This window comes from Scatophagus argus, chromosome 10 (assembly GCF_020382885.2).
Source record: "Scatophagus argus isolate fScaArg1 chromosome 10, fScaArg1.pri, whole genome shotgun sequence".
NCBI classification, from domain to species: domain Eukaryota; kingdom Metazoa; phylum Chordata; class Actinopteri; family Scatophagidae; genus Scatophagus; species Scatophagus argus.
Genome location: NC_058502.1, coordinates 20,183,345 through 20,207,105, shown reverse-complemented (window position 1 = coordinate 20,207,105; position 23,761 = coordinate 20,183,345). Strand labels below are relative to the sequence as shown.

The following is a 23,761-nucleotide window of genomic DNA, read 5'->3' as shown; positions in this document are numbered from 1 at the left end:
TTGTTCACATCAAATTTATCAAAACAATTCATAGGGTGATAAAAGGTCATATGTTATGTTTTGTCTGTTCTGCTGAAAAAAAAAACCCCAAAGATCAATGAATGCAGCTTTAAACATCAAACAGAGGGTTTTGGAAAAGCCACCATTTTGCATTGATAATCAACATTCATATTGTAGCAAGAAAAAGGCATTTCACAACTTTTTGTTTTGTTGTAACAACTCTTAAAAGCGAGCCATTTATCAGCACCTTGAAGACTCCCTTACTATCCCTTGGTCCTGTGACTAGCCTCTGCACAAAAGGAAAGATGTCAGGTGTGTGATTTGCTAATGCCTGTGTCTACTGCTGGCCTTCTCTAGCTATTAAATTACAATGATCCTGGTACCAACGTGTTGGTCTAACTCAGACTGAGCTGTGTGTGATTTGTGACTAAATATGTGACACTGCTATAGACTTTACCTTTACTCCATAGAGCTCTTTCATACTCTTGTAATTCTTTCACGTGGAATACCACAACTAAAAGCCAAGTTTCTGAACTGAGGACTGCTGTGATTTGGATTTCAGCTACTAAATATCAAACATAACATCAACTATATTATCATGAGAAATGAGAAGTCATGAGAAATGTGTGTGAACAGTTTTACAGTTAACTTTTACGGCATATGACAGGTTCAACTGTGAAAACAGCATTTGACTGCAAAGAGTGAGTATTTTTGTATTCTGTGTAACTCTGTGTGTGTGGTCTGCTAGGAAAAACACCAAAACAAAACATGTAGACGTTAGGAATCCTCATGTGACCCTCATCTACGATGCAGCACGTAGCTATCACATTTTGTCTTTTTGTGCCAAAAACCATGCATAGTGGTCTGTGCAGGGGTGGGGTGGGGGGGTGTTTTGAAACAACAGGAGTCTTTTGTATCATTGCAGGATCAAGTTAACACCATGGTTTGGGTATCCTACTTCTGTGGAAATCCACATTCAGATTGTTTATGAGACAGATTTAGCCATCCTGCTAATGTATGTATTTAAAATGTACACTGGTGTTTGAGTCAACCTCAAAACTGTACTTCACAATGCACAGATGAGAGAAAAACGCTCTGATTTACAGGTTCAACTCAAGTAAACACACTCGGTGAATACGGCTGTGTGTAATACTGTGCTGTAATCTGTCTGTCACTCATGTTGCTAATTCTGTAGGAATCAAACCAAAAATAAGGCATTTCTATGAAAAGTTTTTGTCAGTTTTCTTTGCGTGCCTCTTTGTGGGAAATTTATGGAGTCACATTGGTACCACAGTGACTTTCCCTGCAATATATGATAACTGTTTTGAGTCCTTAACAGCTAAATTTAATGTGTTTGGTGCCTCAAGTCTCAGCACAGGTTGGCTTTTTCAGATCATTCACATCCAACTGGGAAGCAAGAGTTGGTGGTGGTGCTGTGGCCACTTCCAATGTAAACACGTCAAGCTTTCCAGTGGGTGTAGTTCATTTGAATTCTGCTGTAACTGAAGCATGATAACTAGCCCAAATGACGGAGCCCATGTAAAATAGCATCCCGCACAGTTATGCTGTATGTGCCTGCCAATACAGAAGGGTAAGACAAAAATAGTCCTGAACTGAATTCATAGACGTGAAGAACAGACAACTCCTTCTACCAACAAAGTTTAACAAACAAACAGGTGACGTGTTTAAAAGAGCTATTCCCAAAGCATAATTATATAGCCATGCTAAAAGGTAATGTTGCACACTGGTAAAACAATGTATTCCTTGTAAAACCTTTTTATGCTTGCTTTACAAATAAAACATAGCATCTGTAATAAGATAAAGATTAAATAATTATTATTTGATCATGAGAAATGACCTCACTTATTAATTGTTTTAATACAATACAATAAATTAAAAAAAAAAAACATTGAGGAGTGACCTCTCTAAGATGTCGATGTAAAAAGCAAAACAAATACTGTAAAAACAGGAATTGAATAAGTGGTCATTTTGAAAGGCACTCATCTGCTAAAAGCTATGGATTCAGTGTGTTTATGTTTTGTGTGTGTGTGCATGTGTGTGTTCACTTGTATTTCTAAACCTGTGGGCAATAAATATCCTCACAAGGATAGAATGATTGCAGAATCCTCCAGAATGAGGACAATTTGCAGGTCCTATTTTTCTATTTACAGTTAAATTTAAGGGTTAAGGCTTAGATTTGAGTTAAAGACTAAAACTAGGATTAGGTTTAAATTAGGATTTGGGAATGAATGGAGTCTATGGACGTCCTCACAAGTATAGAAATACAAACTTATGTGTGTCTTTGTTTCCCGGTTATTTCACTTCCATATTTGGAAAGGCGAGCACAGTGCATGCACAGTGTTGTGTAGTAGTAGTTGTCATAGTAGTACTAACTGACATCACCATTGATGTTTACAATTACCGACCTTTGAAGAGAGTAAAAAAAACATAAAAACAGCAAAACGCTCCACAGCGTTTCAAAACTTTCATTCCAGTCTGCTCTCCGGATTAAAAGGTCTGTGTGTGTCTGATGTGCTAGTGTCTGTGAGTCACGAGCCCACCAACACCTCCATAATGTGGTCCAGTTCTGTCAGATCAATTTTGAAAGGCTGATTGGCTGAAACCTGGGGGGTGGGGCCACTATACGGTGACGCGAACGACTTGAGGAGGTCGTCCGCTGTCACCACTGGCGACAGTTTGGCGAGGCCACCACCTGTCATCACGCCCACAGCCCCCGCTGTCATACAGGGGTCGAAGTCATACATGGACGTGTCAATGTCGGCAAACAGGACATCGTCCAGCGCCAAGTCTGAGAGAAACCCCGAGGGTGAGGAAGATGAGGAAGGGGAGGAAGGAGAAGAGGAAATGTCTACCAGGCCAGCAGGGGGCAGTGTGGGCAGGCTGTCCATCGGTCGGAGCTCGGCACAACGGCCTTCCGCTAGCAAGACGCCAGCTGCCTCTGGTTTAGCACCCATGGTCCTGCAGTCTCTGGATAGGCCTGTGGTTGCTGGGGAGAGGGATGCTAAGTGGGAGGGCTGGGTGAGTGGCGTGGGAGCTGGGGAGGTAGTCACGGTCGTATTATTAGCTGCTGCTGTCCTTGTTATGGCTGTGGGAGGACCCAACTCCATGTCACTCAGAGCGGAGGAGAAACCGTCACTGGACGAGGCAGGCATAGGGACCCTGGGGGGCGCCTGGCTCAGAAGTGCCGAAGGTAGTTGGGGAGGCTGCACCGGGGGAGGCGACAGAGGAGGAGTGGGCGGGGACGGGACACAAAAGGCTGAATCTCCACCATCCTCCTCCAGTAACGAGGCTGGAGTGAGGCAGGCTTCTAGAGGGGCGGGGCAGACCCCCGCACGGTTGGGACAGGTCTCGGATGCCGGGCAGTTGGGAGGCACCATTGGGTGTGGTGAAGACGGAGGAGCGATCACCGGCATCAACAGTGCAGAAGGCTGGGATACTTGTGTGTTTGTCGCTGACAAAACACCAAAAGAGGGGGGCGCCTCACGGAAGCCCTCATCCATGGGGTCGTCTGGCGGCGGCGAGGGCGGGAAGAGCAGTGGCCGCAGGGAGCCTTCCTGCTTGAGTTCGTCCTGTATGCGTCGCAGCATGTTGTTAATGAGGACACGACGCTCCAGGCTGGGCTCCCCAAGTGGCCGCTGGCTGTACAGCTTCATCAGGGAGATGTTGAAGATGGTCTGCCGTTGCAGAGTGTACGACACCTTGGACAAACCCTCGGGACCAAGGCCTAGTCCCCCTCCCGCCACCGACGCCTCCAGCGTTTTGCCTTCCAGCCCCTCTTCATCCTCGTCCAGCTTCCGCTTCGCACCTTTACCGAACATATATCTGGAAACACAAGACCACAGAAACAGGGGACAGGAATTAATTTGTCGCTTGATTTAGAATCAGTAACATAACTGAATGTGAGCTGAATGTGGATGAAACCCCAAAATTTCATTTAGTTTGGGATGCTGGAACCAAAAATATTTTGCATTTCTGCATAAAAAATGACTCAAAAAACAAAGGGATTATCAGAGTAGTTGCCAATTAATATTATGTGGGTTTGCTAATCAATTCATCAATTCATCACTTCAGCTGTAACGTCATCAACAGTGGATGATGTAGTCCTGTCTTAGTCCTCCGAGTAACCATTACATGACATTACACTGACTAATTAAATATGGCTAAATGTACTGGGTGCATCAAAAATGTTTGAAAGTAGTGGTGTTTGAAAGTAGCACTACCGGAGTGTTAGGTTATCATTGTCATAATAAATCTCACCTACATTCTCCATTGAAGTTTGCAGAGTGAAACACAGCTGCTTAACTGTGGTTATTCAAAAAGCTGCTTAAACGCAATAAGCTTACTGCACCAGGGGATTTAAAAAAACATACATTGAAACCAGCAACAGCTGCAATGGGAGCCTCACGGCTGCATATTGTGGCCCAGCACCCTTACACACACACACACACACCCAGAGACACATCACACGCATACACACACACACAAAGTTATGCAATAGCTGTGTTCCCTGTTGTACGCAGGATCATAGACCAGATTTAAAGCCCAACCCCCTCCACACTCCCTCCTCCTGCCTTTTTAGAACAGCACATTGAGTTACTTACCACTTTCTGACAGAATGCGTGTTTGAGCCGTGTGGTCCCATTCATATGAGAGAGCTCTCAGTGTTAACAGAGACCAGGGTCTGCAGTGTAGTCTTAAACACTTCACTGAGAAACCGCTGAGTTACACTGAATTATGTCTTGTAATTTGTCAGATAAAAGTTTCAATTTCACCTCTGTTCGTCCCCTGTCTTGATTGCCCACATTTCCTCCCTCTCGCTCTCTCTCTCTCTCTCTCACTTTCTGTGGGTCACTTAAATGACATTTAAACATTTGTATCATTGAATTGATTTCCCTCCCTGACTGTGATACCCTTTCACCAAAGCCGGACAGTGTCCAACACACGGCCAGCGCTGGTAGACAGGAGGATCGGTTGACGCAATCTGACACAGATGCCCACACGCACACGCATGTGGGTGTGATCCCCATCTGTGTTGGTCTGAACGTGGTGTTAGTTGGGGGTGGGTGGGGGCAAGAAAGAAAGAGCGCCACAGTGACGAAGAAACAATACATTTCCCAAACATCCATATTCCAGTAGCTTAACAGCTCTCTCTGTCTAATCAAACTACCTGATTATTATTGGTTCTACAGAGAAAGACAGTGAGGCAGAAAGAAAAACAGGAGAATGAAAAAGAAAGAAAGAAAGAAAGAAAATTTAAAAAGAAAAAAAGAAAACAGGCATCGCTGCAGTGTATTTGACTCTAATCCAGGCTGACAGGCTCATGCAGCCAGTCTCTGTCTACACACACACACACACACACACACACACTGCGCATGCGTCTCCTCACACGCATGCACACATACACACACACACACACACACACACACATACACATATATATACAAGCACGCACACAGGAAGTGTGAGCTGCAGGCCCAGTCACCACGACTGGTTGGTTGCCATGACAAACAGAGTCAGCTGGGAATTCACCCAAAGAGATGACAAAGAATGGGATGGGGGAGAGGAGGAGGAGGAGAACAGTGTGTGTGTGTGTGTGTGTGTGTGTGTGTGTGTGTTGGGGGGGTCAGGGGGCAGGAAGGAAGAGGAGGAAGACGAGGAGGAGGAAGTAGAATAGGTGAGAGATTGGTCTGGAAAAGGTGGGAGGGAATCAGCAACTTTTTCTCCTCCCTCAACTCAAACTACTACTGTGGTGCCTCTGAGCTTGGCACCTCTTCATTACTGACTCATTATGTGGCACATCTGCTGGTTCACTGACTCTACACATACATTTTACTGTTGTTAGGGGATGTAAAAACCCTTTGACCATTTGATTACTTTGCCTTGGACACAACAGCATGTCAATATTTTTCTGTGCTTGTCAATTAGCTGTAACAGCCGTGTCACTCAGAGCTTGTCATTTTCCATGGCAGCGGTTCCAAACCAGATGCTGACTTGGGTTAGACTGTTGACTGTATAAAATGTGCCTGTGTATAGTGTCTGAAGCTAAGATGAATGAAGGTCTGAAGGTGGAGTTGTTTTATAACGCAGGCTAATGTGGCACAGCAGACTGTCCTTTCAAGTCAAGTCAGTTTAGATTTAAACAAATCACAAAATAACCTTAGAGGGCTTTACAATATGTACAACATAGGAAACACTCCTCAGATATCATATCCCGTTGTCTTCAGCTCCATTCTGTGCTCCACAGGAATGAACAAAGTGTTAGAACATGTTAATTAACGAACTTTCGAGCTGCTTGTGGGTATACATATCTTGTTAATGAGGACTATGTGTGTCCCTCTGCTTCCAGTCTTTATGCTAAGCTAAACTAACCATTTTCTGGATCCATAACTAACACAGATGTGAGTGGTATTAACCTTATCACCAATATACTTAACTATTCCTTCAAATGTCTATCAATCAGGCTCATTGCGCAAAGCACGAGCTGTTAATACAATAAATAAGAGCTGTTAGATAACAAGCACACTGTTAGCTTTCGTTAAGACACTGAATCTCAGTAGTTAGGGCCTCAGTGACAGCAACCCTGGCTCAACAAACAAAATAAAGAGTGCTGCCAACAAAACTCAAACTTCATTAATTACACATGCTGATGTAAACATTTAATGCTACAACTATATTGGCAAAAGGTATCTTAGAATCAGAGAACTCACAGTAAAAATTAGACATAATATATCACCCAATACTAGTTTATTGCAGATATTGCAGATATTTAAAAACTTTTGATCAAAATATTTTTAATATATTTAAGAATTACCTTCAATATGTTTAAGCTACTGCCATTCCTGAGCTGTTCTTCATTGTATGATATTGTATAAATTAGTTGCAAACAAAACACAAGTTGTCAGAAACACATATTAATAATTTATAGATGATGTGATTGCAATAAGCTTCTAATATGTTTCTGTCCCTTGGCAGGTAATCAGTCAAATAAAGACAGTCCAGATGATGTTAAAGTTAGACATCTGGTGTATGTCATTGTCAGCTGACAGGTGAAACTATGTCTGTTTCTATAATAGGTTTTCATTCCTTTTAACATGACCAGCAGTGGCTTGCAGGACATGTGAGAGTCAAAATCAATCTCAATCTCAATCAAAATGGCCATAGTGATCGTGTCTCGGCCTTTGCCACTTCAAAGCAGGAAAACAACTTACAACGTAGGCCTGAACCGAAAACATGAGTGATGATTGAAAGCATTCTGATGCTCACATTCATGCCTGTATCTACCTGAAAATTACAATTATTTTACTACAAATTCAGGATATTTAAGCGTTTTTGCCAGTTTGGGTTTGACAGACATAAGAAAATGTTGTGTAGGATGGATGCATGTCTACATGATTACTGTGTATCCTGACACTAATAAATTACTGACAAATTGTTGTCATTATTTTTATGACCAAATATGTTAGCCCCACACTGTTTGATTGGTGTTGACAGAAACACCACAGCAATAAATGTTGGCAGCACAGTTGAACATAAAATCAGTTATAGATCAGCATTTTCAGAGAGTAACAGCCAGGTTCTTGAGGTTCTAAGATGTTTGTGACTTTTAACCATCTTGAGTTTCTGCACTTATTGCAGGTGCTTATTGAGCTTCTGGGAAAATGGCAAATCAGAGTGTCATGGAGAAACAGAAACAGAGACAGTCACAGAGAGAGCGGCAAGAGTTTCAAAGCAGTTTGCGTGTGTGTGATTGAGAGCTGAAGCAGCTGCGCATGTCTGACTCACTGACTCATGGTAGGGTGTTTAGACTCTCTCTCTCTCTCACACACACACATACACACACACAAAGTGAAGGACTGACATACCAGAGGTGCCCCACCCCTTACATTCCACTTCATTATCCTCCTCTTGCTTTTCCTTCTCCTCCACCTCTTCTCTTCTTCAGTCACTCTTTTACCTCTTTTCCATCTATCTTCTTCATCCTCCCTCTGCTCTTTAACTCACCACCGCCCCCCCCTTCCACTGACAAAGTTCAGAAGCGCAGAACCATCCTACACCCTATGAGCCTTGTCTAGATATGAACACACCAGAAGAAGAAAAACAGATCTAAAATGAGTTGAGCAGATAAAGCACAGCAGTGGAGGAGTACTGTGCTCTAAAATGGAGTGCTCTTAATTCAAGGTCACTGTGACTTGACGCGCCACTGTTAACTCTCTTGCAGTGAGCCATCTTAAAACTACCTCTTAATGAGGTAAAATTGTCAACAAATGGTGAAAAAATGCTTTTAACAAATTGTCACAGTCAAAAGTGACATCCAATCCCCTGAGAGAGAAAGCCATGATTCATTTCGTGCTTTCATTGCTGTTTGCTTTTAATGCATTAAAATTAAACTTAAAATCTAACTTTCTACAGAACAATCATGTTGCTATTGATGAAATGTCCATCACTGGTACATATTGCTTTTGTTTTATTGCTCAGGCCTAGTAGCAACCATCTTCAAAAATGTGCAACAGAATCAATCAAAATCATCAAAATCATGCAATAACGAATCAAAAGCCATGACTCAAAAGTAAAACTTGTCTGATTTTGCCCACCCAGCCCAACTATCATCAAATATCCTGTTAAAAGACTGGGCTACCTCTGAACAGGTTCCCTTAAATGACATTTGCTCCGACATTTGCTTCGTTCATGAGAGCTAATGAACATTAACTGTAACTAGCGAGGACAGCACGCATCCAAGAGCATCAAAAATCTCAAAGAAAGGCCTACTTGTGGCTAAATATGTGTTCAGATACACTTAAATGAAAAGCTGACGATGACTTCAGTGAAGTGGGCCTTAGTAGAAAAATAATTAGTAAAACAAAGACGAACAGAGCATAAACAACAGCAACTTTTATCATATCATATATGAACGACTGAAAAGTATAAATGTAATCACTGAATGATTATGTAAAGGGTAAAAACGTCACTGTTCTATACATTTAGCATCAATGTGTGTTAGCCCGCCAGCTATGTCTACAAACATAGACATGTGGACTGAACATATTATTCCAAGCACTTGCTGTAGTGTGTGTGTGTGTGTGTGTGAGTATTGTGCAGTAGTGCAGTGCTAGTGGATGGACTCTGCAGTGATATTATGATCCTGTAACCGGATACGCTGGTTTCCATGCCTGAGCTGCACATCCACCCCTCCCCCTCACCTCCACATCGGGCTATTTCAGGTTCTCTGGATACACAGAGTATGGACGCACACTACACACTGCGCTGCTGCTGCAGGTAGATGAATGTGGCACCGTGCTGTGCGCTTAGTATGATGTGCATTAATCTCAGCATTTTCATGTGCATGAAAGCGCACACTTGCAGCTCATAGTCATGACTGTGCTTCCACTGCTCCACCTTGCTGTAATGCACACAGATCTGCACATGAGGACGACACTGTCCAACTCAGTCCTCTGTGTGTATGTGTGTGTGTGTGTGTGTGTGTGTGTGTCTTTCTCTCACGCACTCAAACAATGTCGAACTAGTAAACACATTCCAGACAAAACCCAGAGGAAGACAGTGCGTTGAAGCTCTGACCAGACACACTACGCTCAATAACAGCTACACTTCCACACACAACTTAAGATACAGTTACACCATAATGATAGCAACTACTACTACTACTACTGTTACTGCTATGGCTACTGCTGTTGCTACTGCAGCTCACTCTAGCAATATATTTACTCTGGTTTCTTGACATTTTTGAGTACAAATTCATTGAAGATTTCACCAGTTGGACTTGATCACCAACTCATCAGCTCCTCGCCTTTAACTCGTTCTTTTTTTTTTTTCTCTTTTTGCATGAGGCTGCGATAAAACAGGCAAACATCCTCGACCAGGAAAATACAGCATGTGTGTCTTTTCCCCAACAGCTGCTCTCAGTGACACTGGGACTGTGTGTGATACTCAAAAACATGGAAGTAAGGCCATTTTTAGATGTATCATTAAGCAAATCAGGGTTCAGTTCCTCCATCTGGTATAAACTGTGAAATGCTGATAGTTTTGGTGACTAAAGTGCTAATTAAGCTGTCAAATACAACAAATGCTTGACCCCAAACGCTAGAACTAATGTTGAAAACACCTTTATTTTTAAATTGTTGAAAAGTGCGTACAACAACAAAGGAGGACAAGCAGTTGAGGAAAGTATGAACCAAAATAAATAAGCCAATCATGGGGCTGGAAACAATGTGTGTTTGTGTGTGTATGTGCGTGTGTGAGGGTGTTTTCCCTCAGAGTGATCATAAACCCTCACATGACAGAGGTCAGCTGGGTATCAGACAGAGAATCCACTACCACTTCTTACATAATGACAGACCTGCTGCTGAAAGACGTTGTTTTCAGTTAATAAGGAGTCCCCATAAACTTGAAAGATTCTTTTCCCAGGTTTGGTAAAATAAATAAATAAATAAATAAAAATAAATACATGCCAATCTGAATGAATGGGTTTCTGTCACTGAAGTACATACACTCTAGTTCAGATCACTAACATTACAAGCAGTGTTAAGGAGTAAGGACTGAAAAAGGAGTGCATAGGTCAGGAGCAAGAAACAGTCGCTGACTTTTAACCCTTTTTTTGCTTCTGACTTAAACTGCCCTCAGTTACCAGTTTATTAGCTACATACAACAGTTTGGAGAGGTGTAGTTTCTAATATTTAGTCTACCCTCACCAACAGAATGGGACTGGACTACATATGAGAAACATTTCTGTGGCAGCTGAGTATGCCTGTTCAACCAAGAACGAAGCTCCTTGCACGGAAAGTACATGAAAAACTATGAGTCAGTCATGAAAGACAGGCGTGACAGGTGACTGTGCTTACATGACTTAGGCTTTAGGATTAAAGGCACTATGTGAGATAAAGGGACAATCCTCTGTTTTACAGAAAGTTAACAACACGCTTTCACAAAACTGTGCGCAAGTCGATGACACACACGCAAAATAAGTTGCCGTATGCATCTCAAATATCTGATCATTAGTGTGTGTACACACACACACACACGCACACACACACTCTTAAGTCTATAAATAAAAGGCAAAAGAAGAGAGCAGATTTAGGTCAGCAGACGTGTCTACATGCCCGTCGAGCACTCCACTCCTCTTTCCACCGAGCCTCTTCAGGGAGAAAACACAGCTTGACGCTTCCAGTGACTGAGCCACAGAACAAATCTACAGCATCCATATGTCTGGTCAGTGTGTGTATAGTAGTATCCACCTTACTACTGCAGCATGCACTGCATCACAGCAGAATCGGCCTTATTACCACACTGCCCACCTTGTTACGGCAGCACCAGCTTTAGCGCTGCAAGTGTCATCATTTTTTTACTGCAGGCAGCACCCTTATTACTTAAGTATAATCCCTGTGAATGCAGTGCAAGCCTTATTACTGCACTTGAAGCCTTACTGCTGCACTGTGAGCCTTATTGCTATTACTACTGATCTTCAGCTTCGGAGGGTGTGCAATACAGAGGAGCCTGCTACATCTGTCCTTCACTGGGTAGCCAATGCAACAGATCCTGTGTGTCGCTGTGAGCTCAAACCTTAGAGGGCAACAACAATAGCCTTCAGTTGTCACCCCTCCTATGATGTTCAATGCATTTTCATATCAAGGCCTTCTAAAATGCTCATATTTAAGATGAGTTTGTTACAGTGCCTCCAAATTTCCTGCCAGCTCAATACCGATGTATTGAGTGGGGGAGGATTTGGCTGACTACCGGCTGCTAGACTTAAATCAGTGTGAATGTGTCTTGAAACTAAGACTCACTATTTTTTTCCCATTTGGTTGAAGGAATTTTAGCAGCTAACTGTAGACTAGAATTCGACCACTGTGCCATGCCTCTAAAGGGAAATATTTCCCTAAATAAAACCGTGACTTTATTTGTAGTCTTGAAACTACCAGGAGTCCGGGGACCTCCTGAGGGCTACCCCAGTCCACATCAGGGAGGCTTTCTTCTCCCCACTGTGGCTATCTGCTCATCTACAGCAGTTGTATAACTCTGCATCGACATCTGACTACTCCTCAGGTGAGCTTCAGCTGTCATCTAACAGCGCTCTGTGGTCTGATGTGAGTCTGTATTGTGGGTTCTGGTCCAGACACTATAAAAAAAAACCTCTGAGGTGAAGTACGGCAAACTTGTAGGTCACGGCACAGGAGCGACAAAGTAAAGAAGAGGTGCTGTCATTATACGAGCAGACTGCTGTGGTGCATGTTACGAAACAGGCTCCTCCACTACAGGAGCTACTGACCGAGACAACCCAATCACTTCCAATTACACTGCAATAACACATCTCACTACTCACTACTACAGCAGCTTCACAGATGTCACACGAGTTGTCAACAGTAACAATATAAAACGCACGGAGGTCTACGTCTGTTTGCAAATGGCTTGTGCATAAATACCGAGTCTATCGTTTCTAATGTGCTGCTGTTGACCACACATGTTCAAATATGGAGACTTTACTAAGACATTATATTTGACCACAAACACATTTTCAATGAATGTAGTTTACCTGTACGAGGGTTTCAACGAATGGAAGTCATTTTAAGTGATTTGAAGTGAAATTACTTTTTAAAACAAATAAATAAATAAATAAAAACAGAATAGCCCACAGGTAAAATGATTCGTCCATGAAGATAACGTTATCCATTAGAGCAGCGGGCCTATGTGAGTCTATTCTGGGAAAACACTCGATGTATTTTGGGCAAAAAAACTTTGTCACACAGACAGACTCTCCTTCGTAGTGATAAACTGTTAAGTGGCGACCGCTGTCTCGGCTTTACAAAGTGAAACGACTTTTGGGCAGATAGAGGAACACTGGAAGTATGAAGCGGGGGACTGAGGGAGTCAAATATTATCCATTTAATACAAAAACTTTTTCGACCATAACCCACTACCCACACTTCTGAAACAGAAGCCTTTGCCGTGTCTATTATTCATAGAAATACGTTACATTGACCTGCCGTAAAGTATTTCCTCGGCGTGTATTACGTTGGTCTTTAAAAGACAAAAACGGTGTCTTACCACATCCAGGTCCGCCGGAGTCTGAACCAGAAACATGGGGGTATTTAAACAGTCCTGTCGGCTACAGAAGAACAAGTCGTCCTGGCTCCCAAAGACTCTGTCACACAATGGCGCTGATAGGAGGAGAAAACTGCCTCCGCTCACAGGAAAGTTGTTGCCTTCACGAGCTGTCGGACATACTCTCTGCACGTGCACTTCTGTCCCGGAATCGGTGTAATTTGAAGCAGAAATGTAGCAAGGCGTTGGTTCACCGGTGTGACACGTGTGAAAATCTACGTTCTTCGATGTTTCACAGGCTTTGTGTATTTATAAAATTCTGCTAACTTTAACTTGACACAATCGCTATGAGTAAGACAGTGGTGAATGAATCACGGTGTGTGAAAGCTCTATGGACGTACCAAGATGAGACATTTAAAAAACAGACAGCAAAATGCTGAGACAACTAGAGGTCAGTTGGATGCATTTCATTTCTATGTAACTGTAACAATGAATACTCATTTGTTTATGACAGTGTTATAAAGTTTAAGATGGTACATCTCTCTGTGCACAGGCCTCCTCGTCCGTCCTCCTCAATAATTAGAAATAGGCTATTTAATACAGGTTAACAAAAATGAAACAGACAGCAATTAGCCTAAAATAAATGAATTTGTTCTTAGATGGCCTACATCTAACAATAGACGGTTATTTTGCTTAAAACATCGGTGGAACTCCTGAGGTAATATTAGTATAACAATAATTACTTTCACGACAGGATCCATTTTGCTAAGGTGGGTGAGTTTACGAGGGGGACCTGAAGGCAGCAGGAGAAGCTGAAATCGAGCAGCTGCCCCGAGAAATGCCGTCGTCAACTTTGCTCCGCCCACACAGCGACACACACTGTATGTACTGTAACATTGTATCTCTGGTTCTCCGTTAAGACTAGTTAATTAAACATTAACAACATTTTGAGAGTGGAAGAAATGTTCACGTTTCAAGCTGTGTCAAGGCCTGATTATTTATGCCCCACCACTGCTTTTGTGATAGAGTTAGAGTTTTATTTTCAAGTAACATCTTAACAGAGATATTTAGAATCTGTCATGTTTTTCCTTATCCACTTTGGCATGTGGTGAAAACTTGAACTCATTCTTTTTCTTTTATTTTTATTTTTCTTTTTTTCTTTTAAATTATTATTTACAGAGAATGGTGACGGTCACAGAAATCAAGCACTGGACTGACGGTGTTGTGTGGCTGTTAGTGATGCCCATCCTACCCCAGGAGCAGATGGCAGAAAGATGTCCGGTAAAGTCAAACAAAACCCAACAGAGTCTGCCCCATGAAGACAAAAAACACCAGTGGAGCATCCTGGTACAGAAAATGGGCATCTTAAACCGTTAGTGCCCCTGATGCCCCCTGCTGCACACTCAGTTGTGCACTGTTACACCCACAATCACAATACAAGTCTCCCCCGTTTTTTCAGACAGGCTGCCTGTTCTCAGGGCAGGCTTTGATCGACCTGCTGTCACACGGACTTGTTGAGAACCGATGGCACAGAATCACTCGGCTTCTCCTGTTGTCAGGGTGGAAGGCAGCATTCAGGCTTGGTCACACCAGAAAGAAGCATCACAAAATATTTGGTTCAAGACACTTGATGAGCTATGCTAATGCTAGTCAGCCACAGTGGCTCCCCAAGCTTCTTTATTTCTTCGCTGTTACGTTGTTCGCTAACAGGAAAATAAGTTTACATAGTTAATCAAAAGTCTTATTTTGACTCCTCCTGTCTCATAGCTGCAAATCAGCCCTCTGTTGTGGAGCAGTTTATTTCCCCAAACAGAGAAGGACAAACTAACGAGCTTCTATAGCTCCCTTCATTTTGGACTCTTTGGCCCTCTGTTCCCTCAGAGGCCGTCAGCACAGCTGACCGACAATCGACACAACGCCAAATAATCGTGATATCCTGATATTATAGTATCAAAAATAATTTTCTGGGAATAATTATAATCAAGTATCAAAAGTACAAGTAAATTATACACAGTTAGATATGTGTATGCTGAATACTAGGGGTCGAGGGATTATTATTATTATATTATTTATTTAATTAATTATTTGACCGATTGCTTATAAAGTAATTATAAAATATAAAAATAATTGTAGTGGAGTAAAAAGTAGTGAAGTGGAAGTATATGTAGCAAGAAATGGAAATACCCAAGCACAAGTACCTCAGAACTGAACTTAGGTGCAGTAAATGAGGAAATGTACTTCGTTACATCCCATCACTGGCATTAGGTTATCATTGGCTGAAGCGTTAAGGCACAGAAAGGTCCATCATTGGACACTATGACATTTGTTTTTTGATAAAAGGCTGTGTATACAGTGCATACAGCAGAGCTTATGGAAAATGCTGGTCAAACAATAAAAGAATATTGTGATATTCTGGACCATGTGGATTCTCAGTACACTTCATCAGCCAACAGTAAAGCCTGAATGAAACCTCAGCTGGAGTATGGCTAACATGCGGGTTAGCTCTGTGCGTGCATGCATACGTAGCTTCTGTGGTGAATGGAGATCTGATATTAGTCCTGTGTTCATCTCTCTGGACTCCGAGTTGACTCATGAATGCAGAGCAGAGAGGAGGGATGGCTCTAAATAAAGATTTCAGGTCAAAAACAGGAAATGGCTCAGTGAGCAGGGAGGGCAGGGCCATAGCAACACCAACTGGAGAGAGCTGCACCCACAATGTCCCTCCCTCCCTCCCTTCATCTATCTTTATTTATTTCTTCCCCGCTCTTCTTTTATTTCCCTCTCCCTGCGTAAAATCGGCTCGTTCCTTGTTCTGCTTGTCTTTCTCGTCTTTTTTGCTGTTGCCTTATCCTTATTTTTCATTCTCTGCCTCTGTCTTTGTCTCTCTTTTTCTGCATCTTCTTTAATTCTGTCCATTTATTTTATTTATTCTGGTTTGATTTGAATTTGGCGATTTTAATTGCCACAACTATGAGAAAGAAAAAACTGCAGTGTATGCAACAGTTTGTGCATTTAAAACTGCAGTGATAGGACAAATTATTGTTTCCAAACATGAATTAAAAATTTTTGCAAACTCATCACAATCTACAGTAGCATACAAGATATCACAAAGCAACCAAAAGGCTCTGCTCTACTGTTATTATTTTCTTTTGTCTACGTTTCTCTGTGCATGTATCAGGTTACATGTGTTTGCCACTATGAAATGGGACGTGAGTGTGAACCTGACTCATAGTGAGTTCACTAGTCCCAGTCATCACTGTACATGAGGCTACATGTTGCTTCCATTCATCACCATGTTGCACCTTTGGGTGTTAACGCGCAGGCTTACGACTGTCCCCAGAATTAGTTTGACGACCATCATGTTCCATTTATACTCGCCGTGACAGCACAAAGGGCATTTTTATATCAGCGAGGTCTGTAAGTTAGCACAGACACACGAGCAGAAAAACACTGCGATGATTCATACTCATGCCTCATGGGTGTCATCAGTTTTGTTCAAGTAAACAATGTATTGATGTTTTAACAGAATGTAGTCTGTAAGTAATTAAGAACACACTACTGATATTGATTGATATGAAGAAGCAGTGACACATGGATCATAGTTTGCATTGGACAGTAATTCATTACTTTGACTTTTACTACGATTGTTTCTTTCACTGCAGTACTGATCATCATCATAACTACTATTATAAACACTTTTGCTACTACAGTACCACTGTAGCTATTACAACAAAAGCTACTGACATTGTCATAACTGATTGCACCAACGTCTACAGCGATTACAAACACTGCAGCTATTTTCCCTACAGCCACCACTAGTTTCACCAGTGCAGTATTACTGGGGAGTAAATCACCAGTTTCATCGTGATGCTATATTTTACAAATTCTTTCGACAACAACACAACATTTGCTGATTTCACAAAGTCTGCCATGATGGGATTTCAATGTGATTCACTTGAGGTTCCTGAAATCTACACGACACAAACATCCTATGTCCTTTTAATACAGTCTGTTACAGAGGATGCTGCCCCAACTCTCTTTTTCTGCTTTTGGCCACAAAATTAAAAAAAACAACTCAAAAATTAGAAAAAAACTAGTTAGAAATAATTGTAACCGGGTTAAGTGCAATTTGATGATATGTTTTCATTTTGTATTCATGATATTAGATCGTTGTGTGGATGTATGGAGCCAGAACAATGAATCATTACACCCATAGTATCATGTTACTACACAATACGGACAGTGGCTGAAGTTTAGTGTAACCTTTTTCCTTAAAATGTCCTTCAGATCTGTGGAAGAAGTGAGGATAAGCCAAAAATGTCCTTACTTTGCATAAGTATCTCTGAATGTCTCAAAAAAGACAAAACAAAACCCCATACAAACTGCCATGACCAGACAACCTAGTTACGCAGCATTAGTAGCTGCTATGGGAAGTCCACCAATTTTCTAATCAGCTTACTCTGCATAAGGACAACCACACAGCAAGAGTTGTAGAATGCAATACTTCTCCGTTCTGAGGTCACAAGAGACTGCTTCGCTTTAATGCTCCACACACTGGGAACCAAATGTGTTCTGTGGCCCTGAGAGGACCTTTTTCGAGTCTGACACAATAACTCTGTTGATTTCATCAACCTTATCTTGAGTTGGAGACCTCAAATTTAGAACAGAAAGGCTGGGTTGCAAACTGGGGACATGGGTGTTTGCCAGGTATGAAGAATCTAATGAAAAGATTCTATCAAGCTGCACTATGGGAAATGTAGGACCCAGTGTTTGTTGGTTTTAGCTTGACATAGAGAATAAAAGCCAGGATATCTCAGCCTCTTGTGCTTTAATTTGGACCATTCTTCTTTAATCTGTCTCTCCTAAGTCCTCTTACTTTATGTACGTGCAATACTATATCAGAGTACTTCATGGAGAGAACCAGAGAGAACCAGAAGACGACAGAACACTAAATGTTCAGTTGTTAAACTTGAGTCAGGTAGCTGTTGATTCACCCCAATTTTAAGGCAATAGTTTGTTGTTTGAATGTAATGTATTGTTTTACTAATAGACCTGGTGTATTTTGTGCCCATCTTTCCTCACCACTTTATTACTCTTTCGTACCCCACTACTGGACAGATGACCCCCAAAACACAAACATCAAAAATATTGCGTTTGAAGAGGAGCGTGGAAGAAAATATTCTGTTGGGTCACATTTGGAAACTATAAACTCACAGGGGGGATAAAGGGGGGGGGGGGGGGGGGGGGGGGGGGGGGCACACCAGAATCACCCATCTGCTTTCTTTCCCATTCTCTCTCCCTGTCTCTTTGTCTCTACCTCCTCCTGTTCTCTCTCTTTGTCTCTTCGCCCTGACAGCCCCCCCCCCCCCCCCCAGCACCCCCCCCCCCCCCCCCCCCCCCCCCCCCCCATGCAGCTCCTGCCTCCTGCCTGTCCTTGATACCCCATGATATATCCATGATTAGTCCTACAGTACTATAGCACACTGACTGATATAAACACACAGACACAGACAAAGCTGGACAGTTCATGTGCACCAACCCCCCCACCCCCCACCCCAAACAACACACACACACACACACACACACACACACACACACACACACACATCTCTATCCTGTTCAAAGACTCGGTAAGTGTCTTGACTCATGCACTTCAAAAGGGGAAGTACAAGTAAGAAAAGCAAGTCTGCTTCAAGCAGCACTGCCATTTTAGTCAAAATGTAGTCATGCCAGATACACTCAGTACAGTTACACTGGCTGTTGTGATGTTGTGTTTCTTGTAATGTTGGCACATGAGATTTAAATTGGGGACATTTTAAGGAATTTTTTCACAGCTGTTTTTCCACATTGTTTATGGCACAGAGATAGTCAAAAGTACAAGAAAAAAAGTTAGTGACTTTTCTGAATGGGGGCCTTTGTTGCATCATCCTTCTTGTTCTCTCAAATTCTCTCTTTGAACACTTTCCACTCGTGCAGACAAAATATCAACACAAAGCAACCCTCCCATGCAAACAAGAAAAAAATCTTTTTTTTCCTAAAACAGTTGAGGCTTAATATTCCTGGAACATGAGTCACGGTGCTTTCACACCTGCAGTTCACAAATGAAGCAGGAGGAGTAAACATTAAGTACATACAGACTGAGTGACTGACTGTTTCATGCAGCACTTTAATGTTTCTAATATTTACGTTTATGTTTTCTGGTGTCGCAAAGATCTCGGCAAGAAGCAACAGATTATACACATTATTATTAGGCTGTGGATCAACCTCATGAATACTGACTGATATGATGAAAAGGCCTGTTGTACAGTAATAATCTGGATATATAAGCACAGCACAGTTTTTACTGACTCAGTGTTCAGGTAAAATCCCTGTATTCACATGCTGATGTGTTACCATGGCCACCACCTGATTTACATCAATGCACACTGCACGTATACAGATCGACTGTAGGATCGTTTTGTTTGAATTGGACCAAACAGGTTATGTGTGAAGGGAACCTTAATGATCTTGTCTTCCTAAGATATCAATTATCTCATGGTCTTTGCTTGTCATTAAATGTATGTCAAGATGACAGACTTTGTGTGCTTTTTGGGTTTGGGGAATACAGTTTAATTACAGTGTTGTCTCTCATAATAAAAACTGTTGTCTCAAGATGATCAGGACTTAAATGTGTAATTATCTCAGAATAACGGGCTTCTGTACATCCATATCTATCCAGGCCAGTTTCATTATTCAGTCAGTCCTATAATCTTTGAGTAACAGTCTGTTATCTAAACACAATTTGACAATTAATTTGTGATCCCTGGAGAACAATTTATCTGAGGAATATGAGATCATTAATCATCTTCACATAAGTGGCCTCAAAATATTCTCATCAACCACTTCTTTATTCTACCAAATGGATAGTTCACAAAATGCTGACTTTACAGTCAGCTCAGCAACTCAGTTTCATTTACTGTCCCAAGTTAACCACTGCATGCAATAGTATATACGTTGGAAAGTTGTGCAATAGAGCTCTTGGTCAGCTGTGATTGGACAACTGAGAGGATCTCATGGTTAAACCCGTTTGTCGTTAAATCAACACACCTCGGGTTGCTGTAAATGCAGACAACGCCTCATAACAGCGCATCAACTGCAGTTTCACTTTGCAAAGTGATACTGGACTTTTGTGACACCAGTTCACTTATCATCAGCCGTTTGACTCTTCCGCTCGTCAGCTGAGGAAGAAGCAGGCACACAGCAACCACACACGCAAAGAACACAGACCTATGAAACAATATGGCACCTCGATTAGAATATAGCAGTGTGTCAAATCATAACTCCTGTATCATGATGTGCATCATATCTCCAGATTCTTGCCAATACAGAGCCATATGCTTAAAAGTCATTGATATTTTAATTGTTTTTTACTGTTTGCTGTGTTATAACGTCTTTACAAGGCCTACGGGTATCACAGCAACACCCCGAACCCATTTTGGAAAGGTATCTGATGGTGGGAAAAGTGTGTTTTACAGAAGTAACTGAAAAAAATGCTACAAATTTGAGTCTGGCGATATTCCTCTCATCTGCAAATTTCATGAAAAGGCCAACATGTAAAATACCTGATACATCTAATTCCTCTGAAAAGCTCCATTGTTGTCCAGAAGCTATTAAAAACACATCAATGAGTCACCTCTTCATTTATCATAACTTTTAGAGAGACTTAGAGAGCATTTAGAGAGACAGATCTATAAATAGAAAGAAGTTTTTGGCGCTCTCATCAAAACTTTTCATGTTGTAAGAAGAGGGCTTATGCCTTGACTAAGAGCATGGGCGAGAGACCCAGACAGAAAGGCCAAGGGAGAGAGAGCAGGAGGGAGGTGTGTTTACTCATGGCTGTGTGACGCTGCAGTGTCAGGTGACTTACAGGAAAGAAGTTGTTGTTCTCTTTCTCTGTGGCTCTTGTCTCTCTTTCTTTTCAGTCCCTTTCCCCTTTTTCCTTTGTTTCATAACTTCCGAGATGAACCGTTTTTACTCTTCTCTTTTTCACCTTCCTGGAATGTTGTTTATCGGACTGATCGGAGTACAAAAATGTCAAAAACAAGCAGAAGTTAATGCATCCAAATCCTGTCAGATAACCAATCGTTTGGTTTGTGCAAATGAGTTAAGCCAGAGAAGACATTATGAGCCACAGTAATTATCATGTTGGACATACAGTACAGTAGTCCATTGTATGTTTTAATGACTTTTGGCTCTGGGCTGTGTGAAAAGGTTTACCCTTACCTTTTAATGTGTGTGTGTGTGTGTGTGTGTGTGTGCCCATCAATAGCAAACTTGTGTGTGCGACACATTCCAGTGAGGCAACTCAGCAATAGTCCAGCAGTAGATGGTACAGAGATACTTCTGTCCACTAGGGAAAACTCAACAAAAACACACTGATGGCAGAAAATTTGACTTTTTTGTCCAATTTGGGTCACAGGTTAGCTCCACACCGAGTGAATGGTCATGGAGAAGTCGCGGTGGTGGTACATATACTGGAAATGATGGAGGTATTATTAGCAGTCATAGTGGTAGGGAGATTAATAATAGCTTGTTACAGACTCAGTCACTCTTGTATTATTACATGATGCCTGTGCGTTCTTCCCTCCCACGTACCTTTGCTGTCTTGCCTCTAACAATAAATTCTGCAGCGATTTTAAAGCGTGCTTCAAGACAAACTGATCTGCAGCGTAAACTCTGTTGAGGGAGATCCTGTAGCCGAAACAGGAAGGTCATTAATCTTCGAGAGAAAGCAGGCAGACTCAAAAGCCACAGCACAAGGAAACAGCCACAGCTTTAGAGACAAGCAGGCAGCAGCAACACTTCAGCTCCTTATCCATCTTTCTTTTCACAGTTTTTCCATCCTCTAGCAGCTTCAGTTTACTAACCCTTCTCTCCCGTTTAGCCACGACATCCACACAGGGCTATTGTTCTACTCAGGCGTTGCTTTTCTGTTTTTATCAAGGGTAAAGTTGGAAAAAGGTAGGTGACGAGCGAAAAAAAAAGTCTGATAGAATAAAAAAATTAATAAGAGGTCAGCTTGGAGTGCGAGGCAAGATTTTTACCACCTTTTCACCTCCCCTGAACAGAACCCCAGTGGACGACAGTACATCAGAGCACAGTTTAAATGAGATTTTGTATCCAACATCGTCTCTTATCTGAGATGTTGCTGTGTTAGAACATCTACACTTTTTTTTTAGTCTTCCACATCCAAACATTTTCATAGGACTGTCATTTCAGTCTTGAAAAATGTAAAAGTGACAACACCTCATAACTTATTTTGTTTCAACATGAAAACACGAATACGATCACACAAGTGTCTCATTGAGTGTAGTATGAAGCAGAGCTGGAAGCTTTGCTACCCAGGGCTGCAACTAATGAATATTTCATAACCGATTCATTTGTTGATTATTTTTTTCCAATGATTTAATTTTTTTGTTGAGTTTATAAAGTGTAAGAAAATAAGGAAAAATAGCCATCACAGAGCACAAGGTAACACCTTCATTCAATTCCCTCATAATCTAAAGATATTCAATATGCTGTGATGTGAAAAAGAGAGAATTAAAAAAAATAAAAGCCAGAAGCAAGAGAATGTTTGGTGGCTTTCTTTTTTATTTAGTCAGTTTAGAAAGGAAAGGATTATCAGAAGAGCTTACTTTGAATTCACAAATGAATTACTTGTCTAATTCATTCAGCACAAGTCTTATCTTGCATCTCTAGTTCAGGCTTCGGTTGGCACAGTCGGAGCCCATTACGTGTCCATTATGGTTCATCTATGGCAGATTTACTTTTCTGCTCCTGTAGCCTGATTTAAGCACGTGACCAACTTTTTTAAAAAGTTGGGACGCTGTGTAAAATGTAAATAAAAGCAGAATGCAACGACTGGCAATCATTTGATGAGGTACAAAATTAAATATATTGTCTATGTACTCTATACTGAGCATATGTCAAAAAGGGCTAGCAAATTAGCACATTTGGTTTTATTTATGCTTTACAGTATATAGACAAAGGTATCCAGACACACCTCTTTATGGGGCTGCTGGTTGAGCTCGGCCCCTTACTTCCAGTCAAGGGAAATCTTAATGCTTCAGCTCAACAAGACATGTTGGACAATGCTATGTTTCCAACTGTGTGACAACGCTTGGGAAAGGTCCTTTTCTATTCCAGCATGACTGTGCCCCAGTGCACAAAGCAAAGTCCATAAAAACATGGCTGGATAAGGGGAAGAACTTGGCTGGCCCACACAGAGTCCTGATCTCAACCCCATCCAACACCTTTGGGATGAACTGGAACAGAGACTGTGATCCAGGCCTTTTGGTCCAACATCAGTGTCTGACCTCACAAATGCTCTACTGCATGAATGTGCAAAAAATCCCACAGAAGCACAGAAACTCTGCAAAATCTTGTGCAAAGCCTTCCCAGAAGAGTGGAAGCTGTTATAGCTGCAAAGCTGTCTATGTGTTTAGAATGCGATGCCATTACAGTCCCTGTTGGTGTGATGGTGAGGTGTCCCAGTACTTTTGTCTTTATAGTGTAATTGGAATCAGTTATAACACATTCCGAGCTTCATGCTGACAAGTGGCTAATGTTAGCTAATCTCAGCAAACTTTACAGACATTACTGTGAAACTGACATCATTCACTGACTCTGTGACTTGGTTCTACTCATACTG

The 23,761-nt window shown here is 41.7% G+C and overlaps 1 protein-coding gene across 2 annotated transcripts in view; it reads right to left on the bottom strand.

The window, feature by feature from the left end:
• Positions 1-23,761, bottom strand: part of sertad2b (SERTA domain containing 2b) — a 35,848-nt gene continuing 12,087 nt past the window's right edge. Inside the window, exons 1-2 of one of the 2 annotated variants that reach the window (XM_046401546.1) lie at positions 13,075-13,827; positions 1-3,843 (exon numbers count right to left, since the gene is read on the bottom strand). In XM_046401546.1, coding sequence (XP_046257502.1) covers positions 2,550-3,839 — 1,290 coding nt within the window. In that variant the 5' untranslated portion in view covers positions 3,840-3,843; positions 13,075-13,827 and the 3' untranslated portion in view covers positions 1-2,549. Of the gene's footprint in view, positions 3,844-13,074; positions 13,828-23,761 lie in introns of those variants that run through there. The other variant, XM_046401547.1, reaches the window with a different exon arrangement.